Below are 19,129 nucleotides of genomic sequence, written 5' to 3'. Positions count from 1 at the left end.
TGCTTGAGAAGAAAAAAAAATATTTTAAGTTCAGTTTGTTTAGAAATTGTTCTTAGTATTCAAGGGAGGGGCATTCAATAAAAGTTTGCACAGTTATGGTTATTTTGGCTTGATTTTTTAAATGTATATTTGCCGGGTCACTGAACACCCGAGGTTTGTAATAGTGTTTTCTGAAAGTCACATGTATCTATGGGTTTAGTTACCATAGAAACCATGGACAGGCCCTTGCGTTTTGAAAATCTAAGAAAATGATACTGATAAAAACTGTTTGCTTATGAGTAAAAAGTTACGCATCGTAAATGTATTTGGAATGCTGAGTGCAATTACTGTGTATTCTTATAAAACCGTTATTAGGCTGCTGGAACTACCTGTGCAGTTACATGATAATAATCCATGGCCATGTGACATCTCTGGACCATTAAAAAAGTCAGTTTTTACTGAAAGGCGTGGTATAATAGCTTTTAAGATAAGTTCGGGAAGTTTCAGTGACATTCAGAATTTTAGTGTGAAGCGATTAAAGATATCAGCCTGTGTTCGGGCTGTTGTGGAAAAAACTTCTGTCATTTGTATTTTACCAAAAAAGAAGAACTTTTGCTTTAAATAAGTTATGTTAAACCAGCCTAATTCAGTGTAATATGTTACCAGATCATCACACGCACATATCCAACTCAGAAATACTGGCAAAAAATTATGTACCGGGAGCTGGTTTCTAAATTGGAGAGGGAGGCAGGTGGGGTATACATATAATATATACTCACAGTAGAACACTGGAACTCGAACGTCTCTCAATTCGGATGTGGAGTTGGGGTCGGTCGAGAAAATTCTACACACAACTCGACCAAAAACTCTTACCATGACAAAACAAGAGACCTGCTATGAGGTGTACAGATCGGGACACGTCTGCATTGATTGTAAATCCTTTTTATTATTAGGTGGGTAAATAAGTTTTAAATAGGCAATCATTTGTGGGAATGGATTAAATTCATGTTCATTATTTCTTATGGGGAAATTCGACTTGGAACCAAATTGCTCAGCCAAGCTTCTGGAATGGATTAAGTTTGTGTTCCAAGGTATCACTGTATGCATGTGTGTGTGTGTGTGTGTGTGTGTGTATATATATATGTATGTATCAACTACAAGATGCTATCTTATATATATATACAGTGTATATGTGTGTGTGTGTGTGTGTGTGTGCACCTGTGCGTGTGTGTGTGCACCTGTGCACCTGTGTATATAGTTATATAAACTTAGCGCAAAAAGTAATGAAATTTGTGTTTGGTTGATTATTTCTTTGTTGTGACAATGCTTCTTGGCAATAAATCTTATACCGTTGGAAAGCCTCTTTATTTCCCTTTTAGATGGTGTCACATTTGTAAGTAAAGTGCATTTGTAGGCTGAGCAGCAGAGTTGAATATATTAGTAGAGTCACTAATTGTAGTTAGTTACTCCCCAACAGTGCTGAATTATAATAGCAATAGCCAGGTCAATTTCATTTAGTGTTAAGGTAGGGTAACCACCATTCACCACCATGAGCTGTTTTTTTCATATTGTGCAAGAAATCAATGTGACATGAAATAATATCACAGAGACAAACCCTTGATGACTCTAACTGTAGAAGGCCACAGTTAGTAACTATTATATTTTAAAGATAATTTGACATTTTTAGGGTTAAGGTTAGGTATGCTTTGGTTTGCATGTCAAATGGGGTATGACCCCAGGAAAACATTGACAATTCATCATAATTGTGAAAATCAGTATTTAATTTAAAAATTATGTTTGAAACATTCACACTAAAGCAATATGCTTACGTAAGTGTCCGTAATAATGCCTGTCAAATTAGATTTTAAATTGGAATGTCAAATGGTCTAACCAGTTAAACCATTTTGACAAGCCTTTCCGTTGGAGGCCAATTTTGTCAAATATCAGTAGTTTAGGATGTTGATTAAAGATGTACTTATGAACTAACTTACTATGTGGAACTATTTTCAATGTTATATTTTCAGAAAAAGTGATTTATCTAAAGCATCATTATGAAAGCTCTATAAGACTTGATCCAGATTTGCGTAATGTGGGCTAGCTAAGCCAACAAAAATGCCTGTTTACAATAGAATTCATCTAGTTTTCTCTGCATTCAATCTTCTGCCGAAATGGAAATGGCATGTGGTTTCACTTACACTCCAACGACATACATCAGTGCTTTTCTTCATTTTTTCAAGCGTTGGTGCACTGTCACTTAAACAACCACCAGGTCCTGCATTGTTGATGTATTTTCTTATGATATCCTTCTCAGGGATATATCAAGATGTATTATCATTTAGATATGTAGTCATGCATCCCAGACTACCTTGGTTCTATAAAATCCTTGACCCAAAGTTCAAAATACTGGCCGATGCAGTTAATGTAGCAGACAGACACTGGTACAGTGTGACTCAGAGGAGAGAGAGAGACATATATTTTTATGGATCTGCTCTAAGACTTAAAATGGTTATTAATACTTTGTCGTTATTCATAATCCATTTTGAGCTGTGTCTTCATTTAAGGGCTTCTTTCTTTGTTAAAATTAAAATTGCAATAAAATTATGAAGTTTAGTAAAAATTCAAACAAATAGAAAAACTCATAAAACTAAAGCAAAACTTACCTTAAAAGGCAACAAAATCGAAAAAAGAGGCAGTTTTAGAAAATGGACCTATTTGCACATTTACTTTTCACTATATATACTGTTTTGTACCTTGTTTGTTTGACACTGTTTGTATGCATCTGTGTACTGTTGTCTGCTGCTGTTTGCATCAGGATTTACCCTTGCTATTAATAATAAAGTTAATAAATATTGGTGAATGTCAGAATCTTCGTAAAAAAGTGCGTACATGGGGTTTAAGAACAAATTTGTTCGTAAGAACAGTTGGTGAATGAGGCCCACTGTCTTTAAGTTGCGTAGTTCGAACTACAGCTCGCGAACTGTAGTTAGAAGCGTAGTTCTGGGTAAATACGTCAGTGATGGTGGAAAATGCAGTCTAATAAGGGTATAAGGGAAATGTAATAATCTTTAATACCTAATAAGGAATAATTTAGCTCTACGATCACATATAATGTGAAGTTGTCTGAAAATGTAGTTTGAAACGAAATTGTTGTGTGGGTCTCTGGTCATAAGTACAGTAACTGTCTGTAGTGAGCAATAGGGACAAATCTCAGACTGTAAAGTATTGATTAGCACAGCGGTGGATAATTTTATCCAGAAAGGGCCGTTAGGCATGCAGCTTTTCGCTGCAACTCTGTGCTTAGAGTAGAACGTAGTGGACTGATCAACCGAAGAGTTCGCACTACTGGGTTTGAGCAACTGTTCGAATGGTTATCCCAAAAAAAACCTGCAAACACACCTTTCTGGGTAAGATTGCCCACCCCTGTAGTGGCAAATGCAGTGGTATTGCTTGTTAAAGGATGTTGTGCACCCTGTGGTCATTGTGCCATATGGTACACTTTGCCATATATAGGGAAAAAAAGACAAATAATAATAAAAAAACATTAATAAAATGAAAAGAAAATAATAAATCCCAAAAATAATAATAATAAATCATTATCCCTTGTATGTGTACATGTGTGTATTTTGTAGCCCTATGTAGACCATTGGGTGTTGTGCAGTTTCTTCATTATACGCATAACTTAAGAGGGACAACAGTTGCCTTAGAAAAGAGTACAGCATTTTGGTGAAGTACTCCTTATTCACTGACAGCTGTCATTGCCATAATGGAAGAGTAGAATGACACTACAGCGGTCAGATACGAATCCATGCCTTTATACTAGGGAAATGACGTCTGTAATGTTTGGATATTACACACACCTGTATATTCCAGTCAGCCACTAACATTCTGTAAGTGACAACGTCGGACCAGGAATTTGTAAGTGGTCATAGTGTGACTGAAACACAATGAACTGCAATCAACGTAATTACAGATGGAGATTCTTTCACAAAATGCAGTGTCATAGCTTCTGTTTAGCACTCCAAGAAGCATCACATTATTTTGGCGCGATTGCTATTTTTCATATTAATGGTGTTATGTGACTGACAATAAATTGATGACACATATATATGTATATATATGTGTCTGTGTGTGTGATTAGTCTTTATACGCGACCGGCTGTGAAAGTAGTTTGTTAGTTGTTGCGCATGACTTGCCGTGAGTCTGACCAATCAGCGCTGGAACCACTGTAGTTCAGACTACGGTAGACTCGCCGTGAGTCTGACCAATCAGCGCTGGAACCATGGTAGTTCGAACTACGGAAGTCCCAACTAACTAACATGGTTCGAACTACTGTGGTACGACGGTTTTGGGAAACAGTCGTACTTCGGATGTTGGTTAGTTTGAACTACCATAGTACGATGCATCATTAATGCTAACTTCCGTCGTTGTTTGGGAAACGCATCCCTAGTCCGGAGCGGACTTGTTTGCAGGTGTAAATTACCATGGTAACTCAGCCGGGATTCATTTAAGACACATTGATGGAACGGAACTCTCACTTAAATAAGACAGACATCGAAATAAGCAAGACTTTCCCTTAATCCTGCTTCGTGGAATACCCCCCAGGGTAGACTTTCCCGAAAAAGTCAAACTCATTACAGTCATTGCATTTCATGTTTCACCTTTGTAATATGCGTACTCTTTTATTTTACAGTAAAATACCGTTATAACGGACTTCAAGGGACTTGGCAAAACAGTCCGTTACATCCAGAGTTGCTGTATGTCCAGAACACAACTACAGGACACCATTTACTCATGCCACACCCCAGCAGACACACTTGTGGTATAGATTATTATATTGTACATGTAGTAATCCAACTTTACCTGACCAGATGCGTGACTATTAATAATCCCGACTACGGAGCAGACTTGTTTGCAGGTGTAAATTACCATGGTAACTCAGCGGGGATTCATTTAAGACACGTTGATGGAACGGAACTCTCACTTAAACTAGACAGACTTAAAAGCAAGACTTTCCCTTAATTCTGGGTCTTAAAATAAGTAAATACAACCTTAGATGAACAACAACACAAGACATATTATACTGTGTAATTATTTAATGAAAACTAAGCCAAAATGCAGAAGCAGTGCGTCACAAATTAAGTACACTTCCATACGAATAAAGAGTAGCAGCCAGTTTCAGCTAATGAAATACACTTGATTAATTGATCATCAGCAAGTGTGACCACCTCTGTAAAAGGTTTGGCATTGTTCTGGAGCATTCAGGTGTGTGTTATGACAATGCTGAGGAAAGACATCAGCAATGATCTTAGAGAAACAATTGTTCCCATCAATCTGGGAAGGGTTATAAGGCCATTTGCAAACAATTTGAAGTCCATCATTCTACAGTGACAAAGATTATTCACAAGTGGAAAACATCCAAGACAGTTGCCAATCTTCCCAGGAGTGAATGTCCCAGCAAATTCACCCCAAGGTCAGACCGTGCAATGCTCAGAAATATTGCCAACCCCCCCCCCAAAAAAGATTATTATTATTAAAAAAAAAACAAAAAAACAAAAAGCTACATGCCAGACTCTACAGCCCTCAGTTAGCATGTGAAATGTTAAAGTTGACGACAGTAAAATTAGAAAAACACTGAACATGTAGGCTAGTTTGGAAGGGTTGCCAGGAGAAAGCCTCTTCTCTCCAAGAACATGGCAGCACAGCTTAGGTTTGCAATGTTGTATGTGAACAAACCACAAGACTTCTGTAACAATGTCCTGTGGACAGACAAGACCTAAGTGGAGATGTTTGGCCCTAAAGCACAGTGTCAAGCACGGTGGTGGAAGGGTGATGATTTGGGCTTGTTTTGCAGCCACGGGACCTGGGCACCTTACAGTCACTGAGTTGACCATGAACTCTTCTGTATACCAAAGTATTGTAGAGTCAAATGTGAGGTCATCTGATCAACAGCTAAAGCTTGATTGAAACTGGATCATGCAACAGAACAATGATCCCAAGCACACCAGCAAATCTACAACCGAATGGATGAAAAAGAAAAGAATCAAGGTATTGCAATGGACTAGTCAAAGTCCAGACTTCAACCAGATTGAAATGCAGTGACGGGACCTTATGAAAGCTGTGCATAAATGAATGCCTGCAAACCTCAATGAACTGAAGCAACATTGTGAAGAAGATTTGGCCAAAATTCCTCCACAGCAATGGGCAAGAGTGATAAAGTCATACAGTAAACAACTATTTTAAGTTATTTCTGCTAACAGTGGTTCCACAAGCTATTGAATAATGTGGTCTACTTAGTTTTCCACATATGGCTTCTCCATTTTGGCTTAATTTTTTGTTAGATTCCACTGTGTCATTATTTATTGTTTGTTGATTTACAAATGAGTTTATATATAAGTAATGTTAGAACCTGGTACTGGGTTTGTGTCCTGATATGTAAAATCATACAAAACTGAACGAAGGTGTATTTTCTTTTTGACATGACTGTACTGTATATAGTATATGTCATGGGTATTCAACTAAAATTTAAAGAGGCCCAGTTAGAGAGAATTTCCTGAAGCAAAGGTCCAGAAGATCATAACGTCTAACTATATCGTGTGATATATATTTAAGTATCCTATTAGTTGTATCAACATTGCATGTAATCAATACCTGACTGTCAAATCAAATTAATTCAGTACAATTCAAAAACTTTCTGACAATATTTATTGTCACGTGACATAGAACTGAACACATATGTATGACTGCCGATATGTATAATGTATATCACACCTTTCGTTTTTGTTAATGGGCCATCACCACTCACCCATCAAGAAAACAATGGGACTGTCAGTAATCCTCACAGCAGCAGAGTTACTGTCACCCGGTCGTGTTTATGTCATATATTTTAGTGCTCATGGATTTAAATGTTGGTTTCGATAATCCCACACCGGTAATAAAATTAAAGTTTCGTTTTAATATAAATACATACGAATTTATCACCTTAATCGGTATTAGAGTAGGATAGGGGCGGTCTTATTATTTCTAAAAAATATAAAACGTTACATGTTATGTTTTTCTCATATTCCTTTTATAGGTCTATTTGTCAAAGTAACAACGCAAACGGAATGACGAGCCGTTCCAGGCGAAAACAGCGCATTTTACTTTTCATTTGAAATAAAACTCGCGGTTGCCAACTTCGGCCAGCAGGCTGGAATGAGATTTTCTGTTCGAGTTGTCTGCACACATATGTAACATTTCTTACCTTGTAAATTGTCTTTTGTATTTTACCATGTAAATACACTTTTGACGTACGTAATGTTAGGTTTATAATGGAATAATATAGATCTGCCGTAAGATTTCCTGCGTGAGTCTGAAAGCGTTAGTGTCATGCCAGATGCTTGAGATTTGGCAATCCTGAAAAGGTACATTTGTTGTTTTATATAACAAATAACATTACTTTATACAGTTGTTTAAAAGCAGAAACTTCAACGAACATGACATTGCCAATAAACTACGTCTATTTATCCAACATGTTATATAATACATGCCGTGTTTGAAAACTTTTCAGGTTTACGATTTCAGGACAGAGCAGCCACTCTGTTAGGAACATTACGCTTTTTGGTTGCGGGTGTTAACTTCGCTGCTGATATTAACACTAATGGCACATTAGCGCTAACAAAGGGCTGCAAAGGCCGAACTGCCTCTTGTTGGCGGTTAAAGGTGTTTGATGTTCATTGGCGTGGGAAAAAGCGGTTCTAGTGCTAATACCTCTACCGAAAAAACTACAAAGGCTGCGCCGTAAACAATAGAAGCGCCCCGTCAAAACTTCCTGCCTTGGCTACGGACCGGGTCCGTTTCTGTTCATTGGCTACGGACCGGGTCCGTATGGGACAGCTTCTGGGTCAAGACCCGGACCGCAGTCCACCTGTTGGTGACCTCTGGTATATATGGTTAAAAAATATCTATACTAAATAGTTATAGTTGCATACAAGTAACTGTTTCGACCACACAGTTTTAATAATTTCCCATGTCACTTTGACTTAAAATCAAACATTGACTCAAAATTAAGACATATGAGTTTTCTAATTTCCCATATTTTTTTGAAAATTTCTAATTTTGTTGTGCTGAAAATATCTAATATGCAAAAGCAGGTAAATAAGCTTTTTTTACACGTTTAACTGATCTATCCGTCTGTTGCTCTTCGAACTGCTTACCCTGGCCAAAGTTGCATGGGGGATTGGAGCCTCTCCCAGTCCATCACAGGGCTGGGGGACACCGTGGATGGGATGCCAGTCCATTACAGGGCACAGGGCTGGGGGACACCCTGCATGGGATGCCAGTCCATCACAGGGCTGGGGGACACCCTTGTCTGAATGCCAGTTCAGCACAGGGCTGGTAAACATCCCAGACAGGATGCCAGTCCATCACAGGACACAGGGCTGGGGGACACCCTGGATGGGATGCCAGCCCAACACAGGATACATTTCTTTCACGTGTTCTGAATTAATTTCTTGGTATCTGAATTTGAAAGCTATACTAGAATCTGAAGTGAAGACACATCTGTGTTTTATATATGTGGATTTTGATGCTGATGCTGATCTTGATCCTGCTTCCTTCCTTCATCAGGATACAGCTCCTGATGACCAGACAAGTAAAAACAAGGAGGCATCAAAGCTCACTTCAGGGTAAACATGGTCTTACTTATTTTTGTTTCTTTGAACCTCTGGTTCAGATTTACCTGTCAGACCTTTAATGTGCAGGGTGTAGGTGTCCATAGCAGTGCAGTCCAGCCTTAGCATACTGTGTTTGGAGGGTTAAGCATGGCCACAGCAATGCAGTGTAATAGGGAAACAGGCAGCTCATGTAGCAGAAGGTCACAGCGAGGTGTGATGTCACTAATTTCAGTGCCACACCTCCTCATGAAAAGCTCACGATTGCAGTCTGTTTCAGTGCCAGAGAAACCCTGGTCCATGACCTAAAGTGTGACATGGCTTTTCAGGAGCAAGCAGAGCAGATCGGAGAACGATGCAGTCTCTTCCTCGACCGAAACCACGCTTCTGAGAGCCAGTGGGCGAGTTCATGGGGGACCCTCAAAGCAGGAGTGCTCCACAGAGGAGGCCTGCAGCTCTCAGTCCAGGCATTTTGGCATGGGGCAGGTGGCAGACAGCAGGGGGAATGACATCCAGCTAGCCAACCCGGACCTGGACATCTCTCCCTATGCCTGCTACTACCAGACCCACAAGGCCGTTCTCAAGGCTGGCTGGCTGGACAAGCTTTCCCCGCAGGGGTGAGGCACCACTCTTTTGCTTTCCTGCTGATTGCATCTCCCAGCCAATTATCCGCCACCAGGTCACGCCACGGCGGGGAGGGGTCATCCTAGGAGGCACTTCCCTCTAGTGTATACTCAAAGGAGGGGCAATCTAGGGCACTTTTCCACCGCACAAAGTACAGTACTTTCGGTAAGGTACTTTCGCTTTTCCATTGACTTCCGGTCGAGTACCAGTACCGAAAGTTCCAGTACCGAAAGTACCAAACCAGCTGGGGTACTTCTTTGGTAGTTCAGTACTTTGGGGTGGGACTTACAAACGTATTTGCTGTCGAATGGTTATGCAAATAGCCTGCTGCTGAAACACAAAATACACACAGCGAACAGTGAGAAACGAAATAAAAAGCAGTAGAAACAAAAATATAAAAAAAGTAAAACGGAAGGATGGACAAATGAGGAAACACAGGCTTTAATCACCATATGGTCGGATGAACAGATCCAGCGGGATTTGGATGACACGACTCGGAATAAAAAAGTATTCTTGGAAGAAATGGGGCACACGCGAAACACCGAACAATGCCGCTTGAAAATCAAAAAACTTAAGCAGGACTACAGGAAAGTGAAGGGTCAAAATAACATGTTTGAATTCAGCGAAAGAAATACCGCGTCGCGCTTTGTGATGATGTCAGTCAAGGGTGATCACTGATGATGTCATTTGGCGCCAGTTTTTACGCCAGTGGAAAACCGACACAAAAGAAGTACCATACTTTCGGTACTTTATGGAAGTACCGAAAGTACGGTACCTGGTGCGGTGGAAAAGCGCCCCTAGAGGTGCCAGTTCACGTACCCACATATTTTTGGAGTGGGAGAATAGCTGAATTATAATTCAGGGTGAGAGTGTGCAAATGGCTGTGCTGAGCCCTTACTGTGACAGGGCTACCTACTGAGCCTCAGTGCTGCACTTTACTGTGTTTTTATTTCAAGAGTGCTGGGAGTATGTGCCGGCAGGCTGTGGGGCACATCTGACATCTCTGAGGTATTTTTATATTGCTGTGGTTTCTTTGGCACCCTGGGCCAGCTGTCTTTGCATTGCGAGGCTCATGGCTACGTCTCATTGCTAAAAGCTAAACGGTTAACAAACAAAAAAGCAGAGCATCTATAGGACAGCAAGAAAAGGGGATGCTGGGTTGTGGTGGTGTTTGTGGTGAGGAGAGCTGGACTGAGACAGAGCAGAGAGCTTAAGGAAGTAATAACGGAATGGTATGCAACATAACAATATTAGCAGTTAGTGTTGAAGTATACTGCATATAACTGCAGAGTATTGATGGCAGCATTAATGTTAAGCCAAATGTCCAGTAGAAACTGGCCCATTTCTAAGCTCTTTCTAAGTTTCTAAGCCTTTCTAAGAAGTTCCCCCTTCTGAAGAAGGCATCTTCTTACAGCTCTTTGTTTAAGCAGATGTAGGCGGGGTGAACTAGCATCACTGCTGCAGCTTCTCTGACCCATGGAGATTTTCTCATTTGTCTGGCTGACACCTCAGGTGGGGACTTCGGTGATGGCAGTGAAGGGCTTTAGCCTCTCCTGCGCTCAGCACTGCCGGTGAATTGAGACCGCGGTTCGGGAGCGAAGATTAGCATGTTAATCAACTTCAGTTTTTGTCCCCATTCTGGCTACGTGACTTGGTCCCATAGTGTGATCTTCTCCCTAAAGCCATGCACGGTTAGTTAGGTTCTTTACAGGTGAGTGTGTTTAATGTTTTGCCTGGTTTAAGTGTAAAGTAAAGGGATCTGCTTGCAGCCAAAGGAACGAGTCATGCAGTGGCTTACATAGTCAGACTGAAAGATTGCTGCCTCAGGGGAAGGGATACCTATCTCCGTGTCACAGGGCTGGGCTGCTTGTGCACATAGGAACTAGGTCAAGCGTGGGGCATTTTTTTGGTGATTAAATTTAGAGTATACCATGGTCGGATGGGGTAGATGAATGACTGAAGGCCAAGAGGCCCGGCTGAGGTACTGAGTCTTCCAGTGCAGGGCGCTGTTCCTCTGTGAGCTCCAGTGTGGGGCCTCGCTAAGGTACTGAGTCCTGCAGTGCAGGGCGCTGTTCCTCTGTGAGCTCCAGTGTGGGGCCTGGCTGAGGTACTGAGTCCTCCAGTGCAGAATGCTGTTACTCAGTGAGCTCGGGTGCTTATATTCAATGTCTCTCCTTCAGGAACTGTGTGTATCAGAAGAGATGGGTGACATTTGACGGGGAGCATCTCCGCTATTACAGTAACGACAAAGTAAGTCTACTGAACGAGCACACCCACACCCACCCACACACACTCACGCTAACGCTCACTCACACACGCTCACAATAATTCACAGTCACACACGCAATCAGACACATCCACACCAACCTCCACACGTGCGCACACACACACACACCCACACACACACAGTTTTTTGATATTAATGTGTATTCTGTCGCTCACCTCTGTTGCCTCTGACAGGAGGAAATTACAGTTCAATTCACTGCTCATCTGCCCTTAAGCTCTATAAAAAGCATAAGAGATGGTTAGTGTGTCACTAAAAAGCGGGAGGAGGGCATGGTGTCCACTCTACAGGGTGACCTCCATGTTTGCTCCCCAGGGCCCTGCTGCGGTCCTCCTCCCTGTCAGTATATCGACACCCCCAATGCCGCTTGGCTTTAATGGTGAAATTATGCTCTGCTGATGCTGCTTCCTTGAGAGTAAGACCCTGCGTGGCTTACAGATGGACAGATGGAGCCTGAAAGGCAGGTATGCAGACAGAAAGATGGGAAGACAGACAGACTGTCCGCCATGGGCTCTCAGCACACGCGTCTCCTCCTCATCAGGCCTCACGTGTCTCAGCACATGTATCTCCTCCTCATCAGGCCTATTTAGGCTGCCATGGGCTCCCTGTACATGCACCTCCTCGTCATCGGGCCTGTTTAGTTTGCCATGGGCTCCCTGTACAGTACATGCACCTCCTCCTCACCAGGCCTGTGTAGGCTGCCATGGACTCTCTGTATACTTGCCTCCTCTTTGTCAGGCTCCCCCCAGTGAGCAGTGCTCCCAGAGCGACGTTCTGCTACTTGGGTTGGTTCACACCTCTGTGTGAATGGAATGGGGGGGGGGTTATAAATTTACAATTATAGAAGGTGGGGTGTAGTGGGTCAGAGAGAGTCAAACCCGTCACCCCCCTAGCCCTCGGCCCAGCCTCCTCCTCTCGCCACCAATGCCGATTGCCCTCTCTCACACTGCCCTCGTTAATCACTTACTAATTATAGCCCGCCTCCTTTGTGGGATGGAGTCACAGCGTGCTGCGGAGAGGGGAGCATTAATCTGTGCTTTTTTGACCCGACATGCTGTAAGTCAATCACATGGTGGGCAGAAGCATAACGGCCAAGTAGCTTTTTATTGATTCCATCGGCTGACTTTCTGTCACCACGCCTCACAAGTGTGGAAACTATGTGCGCTATTCCCAGCATGGGGGAATGCACGCCCTCGCCCCGCCCTTCTCTATGTCTGTAGCCGTGGCCTATGCCCCACACAGAAAAATCATTTGCAGTGAAGTTCACATGCAGTGCAGTGGGAAGCAAGGCTGTGCAGTAACACCTCCCAAGCCTGTGTGAGAGCTACGCTGCCCCGTCGCCTGAACAGAGCGGAGGATGAATCCACATTCCTCAGCCTACAACTCAGCACACGGCAGCTCGTGGTATCTTTTGGGAGCTATCTTTGGGATGGTAGGCTTCAGAACAGTACAGGGTGAGAGTTGTTTTCAGAACCTCCTGATGTGGTTCTGTGTGATAGGCAGCCTCCTAACCAGTTATAATAATATAAAACAATAAAATAAGTACATTAGGTTGGCAGTGTGGGCCTGCTGGTGTCTGTCTGCTGGGTCGGGCCAGGCTGCACATCAGTCCTGCTCCGGTCAGCTACCCCACGCTCTCTACAGGAGAATAGATACAGCAATACTGTGACAGTGTCCATGATATTCCATTTATTTTCCGACTGACCCATTGTAATCGGGATATTATAAACTGTGCTGCTGTTTTATAGTCCGGCCACTGGGTGTCCCCATGCATCTGTGAAACGAGTCAGGGTGTGGGTGTTTTAATCTAATGGAAACTGGTGACAAAGGCACGAAACACCGTCTTTTCTTCCTCCCTTCTTGATCTAACCTTTATTATAAAAAGCTTTTAGCTTCCTAGTGTCAGTGTCTAAATTGCTTGCTGGAGCCTGTGTATTTAAATATAGCAGCGTACGTACCTTAGCGTACACATGCACATTGAGAGAGAGTGAGAGAGCGTGAGAGAGACAAAGACTGAGAGCGTTGTACATAGAACATGGACGCCGGAGTGAGTATTAGCGAGGCTTAAGAGCGCAGGAGCTCCTTGACCCAGGGTCCTCTCATCCTCCTATGGCAAAGGGGGGGGGCATCTCTCTGGTTCCTTCCCGACACTCACTGGGTTATTTACAGATGCTGGTGTGATTAAAAAACATGTCTATCATTGCTACCACAAGAGGAATGGGGAAAAAAAAAACAATTAATTACAGGCGGCCCAGATGATGCGTGATTATGTGCGCCTGGCATGGGCCAGGCTGCCCGCACCTCAGGCTCCCTCCGAATTTAGCGCGGCTCATTAAAATGCGCCAAAGTTCACAGGCGATGGCAGCGCCGCGGCACAGCCTCTAATTCTGCGCGATAGCGAATTCCCGGGGAGCGAGGCAGCGCCGCGCTTCAGTAATTACGGTTAGCTGTTCCTACCATTGTTAACATCCCTGCTTAATTTGCGAGGACGGAGCTCGCCATGACCTCGTACGGCTGCCCTCCCCCTTCTCTCCTCTCACACCTCTCTCTCCCTTTCTCCCTCGTACCTCTCTGTCCCTCCCCCTCTCTCGCTCCCCCCCCCCCCCCCCCCCCTTCGGTCAGCCTCAGAAAAATGGGATTGCTCACCCCACCGTGAGTATTTTTGGACGTGCCGTTTCTGGAAAATGCTGTGCCTTGGGTGTTAATGCGACCGGCTTAATTAAGAGCTACTGTAAGTGCTCCGGAAGGTTCCGGAAGTTCGCCCAGCCCTCAGATAGCTGTGCCGCGTAAGCCCATGGCTCTATAGGTGATAATGACATTCAGGTCAGTCTTATTGGAGAAAAGCAGAGTTTTTATTAAGCAGCCTGGTCTGTGATAATGGTTTTATTGTTATGAATAATACATGGATAGAATAGTTTTTATCACCTGCGATTTCCTAAGTTTGTGAATCTGTTTTCAGGAACACTGAAAGGCTCTCTCTGCAGAGACTGATGTGATTTTGGGCTTCTGGGCTCCTGGCTCTTTTGCTGTGTCCTTTTATTAGTCTGCACTAGCTGGCTTCGCACTGAGCTCTAAGCCAAAGGCCAAAGTCTGTCCTCAGATTGTCCAGAGGTCTCTGGGTGGGCTGAGGCCGTCCAGACGCCACCCAGTGGCGGTCAGCTTCAAGAGAAACACTGCTCCCCCACGGCCCCTATAGTGCAACGAGAGCCAGCGGCTTGGCTGGGCTGTCCCAGAGAGCAAATCTAACCTTCCAGGCCTTCATAGGGAAACATTAAAGTGTGATTGTTGAAATCACAGAGGCAGGAATGTGCTGTGATTTCAGGGAGGCCAATGATTAGCATGGTACGCCTCTTAAACTGTACACTCAGGCGACGTGAGACCCACTGCTATCGACTCATGCAGCTGTGGCAGTTTGTGGCTGCCCAGGATGCCCTGTGTGGCTCTGTAGCGTGTAGGTCCCCCCCCCAGCTCCTGCCCAATGCAAAGCCCCATCTCTTCTGCCTTTCAGGATATGTATTCCAAAGGCTTCATCCTTCTCTCAGCCGTCAGCCACATTCGCAGCCTCGGGGACAGCAAGTTTGAAGTGGTGACGTCCCACCGGGCCTTCGTTTTCCGCGTCGAGAAGGAAGGTAACATCCTTTTTTTTTCTCTCCTTCGCCTGCATAAATTTTCCAGATTCCCCCTGGTGGCTGCAAGGGGGTGTTTCCTGCCACGCTTGTTCCCACAGACGATGCCCGCTAGCGCATCCGCTAATTCATAGGGGCTATTTTTTAACAACAGATGGGAGTAGGGGGTGAGATTGTCCGTGTGAAGATGTCCTTTAGTTACACGGAGCCAAGTCTAATCTCATGTCATGATAAGCTAACCTAGAATATCATTGGCTGGTTGGAGTTCAGTGATGGTATGTGGGTTTAGGACGCTGTGCCTGTAATTGGGCAAGTTGACGCTTGTGTGTGGGACTTACGGGAAAACGGGCCGAAGTCAAACTGCTGGAGCATTTAATAGGGTAAATAGGGTAGTTGGGCTATAAAACTTTATTTTATTTTTTTCTTGGGAAGGAGTCGATTTCTTGGACGGGAGAGTCAGATCGGCGTGAATGCGCTGGCGTCAGACGGGGGGCTTGGTGGCTGATGAACAGGCGAGATACAGGCGAGATACAGGCGAGGTGGCAGCATAAACAAGTAGAGGCGTGTTTCCCTGTTCGAGGAACAAAACAAAACGCAGGAAGCACGCAGCGAACTTGTCAAAGTTAAAATAAATAAATAACGGTGAAAGAAAAAAGGAACTTTAAGGGGAAAGTGAGCCACGTGGAATAACTGCAGAATCGATTGTTCTCAGCTGCCGGATGCTAACGATATGGCTCTGTGATGCGGTCTGATATTTACCTTTCCCTACCTACTGTACTGAACCCACTCCGTTTTGAGGGGGCCTCGTTTGAAAAACATTTCCACTGAATCCCCCCCATGTAATGAAATAGTTTCACCAGCGTGCAGGTCTATTTATGCTAAAAGAGAAACCAAAGTCATTTTGTGTCTTACTGGATGAGGGTGAAAACTTACTCACAGTAACTCTGTATATGGTCTGACATTTATGCAGAATAGGTGCGTGGAACATGTTATCAGCTGCTCTGTAAAGTAATTTCCAAGCCTGTATTTGTCTGCATCATTCCCTAGCATTAATATCAGGCGCTAATCTCCCTGTTGTGCGCTGAGCTGGAGCTGTGGTCGCTCTGCACTGAGGAGTACTGTATTTCTCGAAGGAGAAGTGCGCTCAGACGCTTCCTTCCACCTCTCTTCTGCAGCAAATGACCTTCACAGATCCCGTCTTTGCGTTTGCCGCTCGGGGCTCCTCTCTCGCCATGCGTGTTTGCTTTTTTTTTTCCAAGAGCCCAACCTCTCCAAGCGAGAGGAAGTCTGAATAAAAGATTAAGTAAATAAGTAGCAAACGGGTACTGAAACCACGGCGCAGGAGCAGTAAAGAAGGGCAACATAAAGGGGTATGAAGAATCGAAGTGCTTATTCATTATTTACGCCTCCTTTTATGAATTTATGAGCTGGGAATGGTGGCGTTCTTAAGACGTGCTGGCCCACCGTGGGGGCACTAAGTGATGATGGAATGGGAGCCGATCACAGGGGGAGGGGGGTGTTAAGCAAGGCGCATGGTCTTCAGTGTTTGTGCTGGTGGGTAGAAGAGCAAGTACAATATCACTCGCGGCATTGTGACAAAACACCCCATGCCCCCCACCAACTAGCACAGGAGCTGAGCCAACACAATCCCTACATAATGATCTGCTGTTTGTCTGTCATGCTAGATTTACACTGTAATTCATCAGAAACAACTACAAATTATGCTCGTTTCATTTTTATCCTCCTTTTTTTTCAAACTGCAAGGATACTTTGGCTTAGAGAGAGAAACTTTTTGCGAAAAAGCACAAATTAGGCAGCTGATGAATCGTCAGAACCCTTCTCTGTGATTTTGGAGTAGATGCATCATATCAGGAGGATTTCTGCCATTATATATTGATTTAACTGGTAGACAAAAGGTAGGGGGGTTGGGGTTAGGGTTAGGGTTGGGGTTAGGGTTGGGGTTAACCAAACCAGGGGTGTCCAGTGGCCTCATGGCCTGGGGGAGGTTTATGTAGGTCACCTGCTTCTTATTACAAATCCCTGTGTAACGCTGACTTTTGTTTTGTAAAAAGTTGATTACATTCCCTGCACTTTGCTAATCAAAGTTAATGGCAAGTGAAAGAAAATAACTTCAGATAATATTTTAGCATAAAGCTTATTTGGCATGTATTTAGCATATATTTAATATAATTTATGTATCATTTATGTGGGGTAAAACGTAGTTTTACTGAAGATATTTGATCAATTTTGCTTAAGTTATTTTTAGACTTTATGCTGCCTGTCCTAATTAATTAAAGTGAAATCGATCCCATTCCCTTAACTCCTTAGCCAGCACAGGGCTATGGTGAGTCTGGAGCTTATCCAAGGGCAGGATGTCAGTCTGGGCAGGGAATCCATCCCATAACCAGGGAGCTGTGAGACCATAGTTCTTGTTCCGAGCCAACAAGCCATCTCTAACTTCAGTCTTTTAACATGATGTAGTGTAGCTGATTTTTGAGCTGTCAGTGCTGTGTTCCCCGTCATCCTCGGAGAGGTCTTCTCCAACAGCCTAAGTGGGGGCTGTTCAGGTGAGCTGCTGAGCACATGGTGCATGTGTACAGCACCCTGCGTTACTCCTGATCACCACCACCCAGACTCTGTGAATGCCCTAACCCTAACCCTGCCTCGCTCCTGATCACCACCACCCAGACTCTGTGAATGCCCTAACCCTAACCCCGCCTCGCTCCTGATCACCACCACCCAGACTCTGTGAATGCCCTAACCCTAACCCTGGCTCGCTCCTGATCACCACCACCCAGACTCTGTGAATGCCCTAACCCTAACCCCGCCTCGCTCCTGATCACCACCACCCAGACTCTGTGAATGCACTAACCCTAACCCTGCCTCGCTCCTGATCACCACCACCCAGACTCTGTGAATGCCCTAACCCTAACCCCGCCTCGCTCCTGATCACCACCACCCAGACTCTGTGAATGCCCTAACCCTTACCCTGCCTCGCTCCTGATCACCACCACCCAGACTCTGTGAATGCCCTAACCCTAACCCCGCCTCGCTCCTGATCACCACCACCCAGACTCTGTGAATGCCCTAACCCTAACCCCGCCTCGCTCCTGATCACCACCACCCAGACTCTGTGAATGCCCTAACCCTAACCCCGCCTCGCTCCTGATCACCACCACCCAGACTCTGTGAATGCCCTAACCCTAACCCTGCCTCGCTCCTGATCACCACCACCCAGACTCTGTGAATGCCCTAACCCTAACCCTGCCTCGCTCCTGATCACCACCACCCAGACTCTGTGAATGCACTAACCCTAACCCTGCCTCGCTCCTGATCACCACCACCCAGACTCTGTGAATGCCCTAACCCTAACCCCGCCTCGCTCCTGATCACCACCACCCAGACTCTGTGAATGCACTAACCCTAACCCCGCCTCGCTCCTGATCACCACCACCCAGGCTCTTTTTAAAAGGCTGAATTTCTACATATCCTTTTGTCAGAGGGAGAAATACAGCAAAATGTCTATGGAAAGTAGGCACCTCCACTGAAGTTTTCAGACTAACTCTGCAGACCCCTAGTGACACACTTTTCTGGTGCTGTGCCGCTGGAGCCCTCCCTCCTTCACATGTGATTTATTGTCTTTTTTCCCCTGTAGCCCTCCCACTCACCCCACCACCCCAGACACTTTTTTTTTTAAATGTTCAGCACACCAGCCTTGCTGTCAGGTGCCTCAGATCCATGATTAAAATAAATTTTCCAGCTGCAAATTCTCTCTGGCTCTGCATACCCCCCCCCCCCCAGAAGGTGTGGCAGGGGACTGCAACATTCCTGTGGTCGCCTGATATCCGGTCACAGCTCAGCCGTCCTGTGGGGGCCCCTGCAGGAGCCCCAGTGCTGGTGGAAAAGTTCTGTCCGCTTTATGAGTTGATCTGAAAGGAGACGCTGACAGAGTGATCTGGGGGGGGGGG

General features: G+C 44.5%; 1 protein-coding gene across 9 annotated transcripts in view; it reads left to right on the top strand.

Moving 5' to 3' along the window:
• Window positions 1–19,129, top strand: part of arap2 (ArfGAP with RhoGAP domain, ankyrin repeat and PH domain 2) — a 105,111-nt gene that overhangs the window by 18,541 nt on the left and 67,441 nt on the right. For all 9 annotated transcript variants that reach the window (XR_011994008.1, XM_072718522.1, XM_072718527.1 and 6 more), the window contains 4 exons: window positions 8,584–8,642; window positions 8,957–9,244; window positions 11,432–11,501; window positions 15,044–15,164. Coding sequence is in view for 8 of the 9 variants with exons in the window: in XM_072718522.1 (XP_072574623.1) it covers window positions 8,584–8,642; window positions 8,957–9,244; window positions 11,432–11,501; window positions 15,044–15,164 (538 nt within the window). In the remaining variant the exon portion in view is untranslated. The remainder of the gene's footprint in view (window positions 1–8,583; window positions 8,643–8,956; window positions 9,245–11,431; window positions 11,502–15,043; window positions 15,165–19,129) is intronic.

Source organism: Paramormyrops kingsleyae, chromosome 12 (assembly GCF_048594095.1).
Source record: "Paramormyrops kingsleyae isolate MSU_618 chromosome 12, PKINGS_0.4, whole genome shotgun sequence".
NCBI lineage: Eukaryota > Metazoa > Chordata > Actinopteri > Osteoglossiformes > Mormyridae > Paramormyrops > Paramormyrops kingsleyae.
The sequence above is the reverse complement of the archived record's forward strand: the minus strand, read 5'-3'. Positions and strand labels throughout refer to the sequence as shown.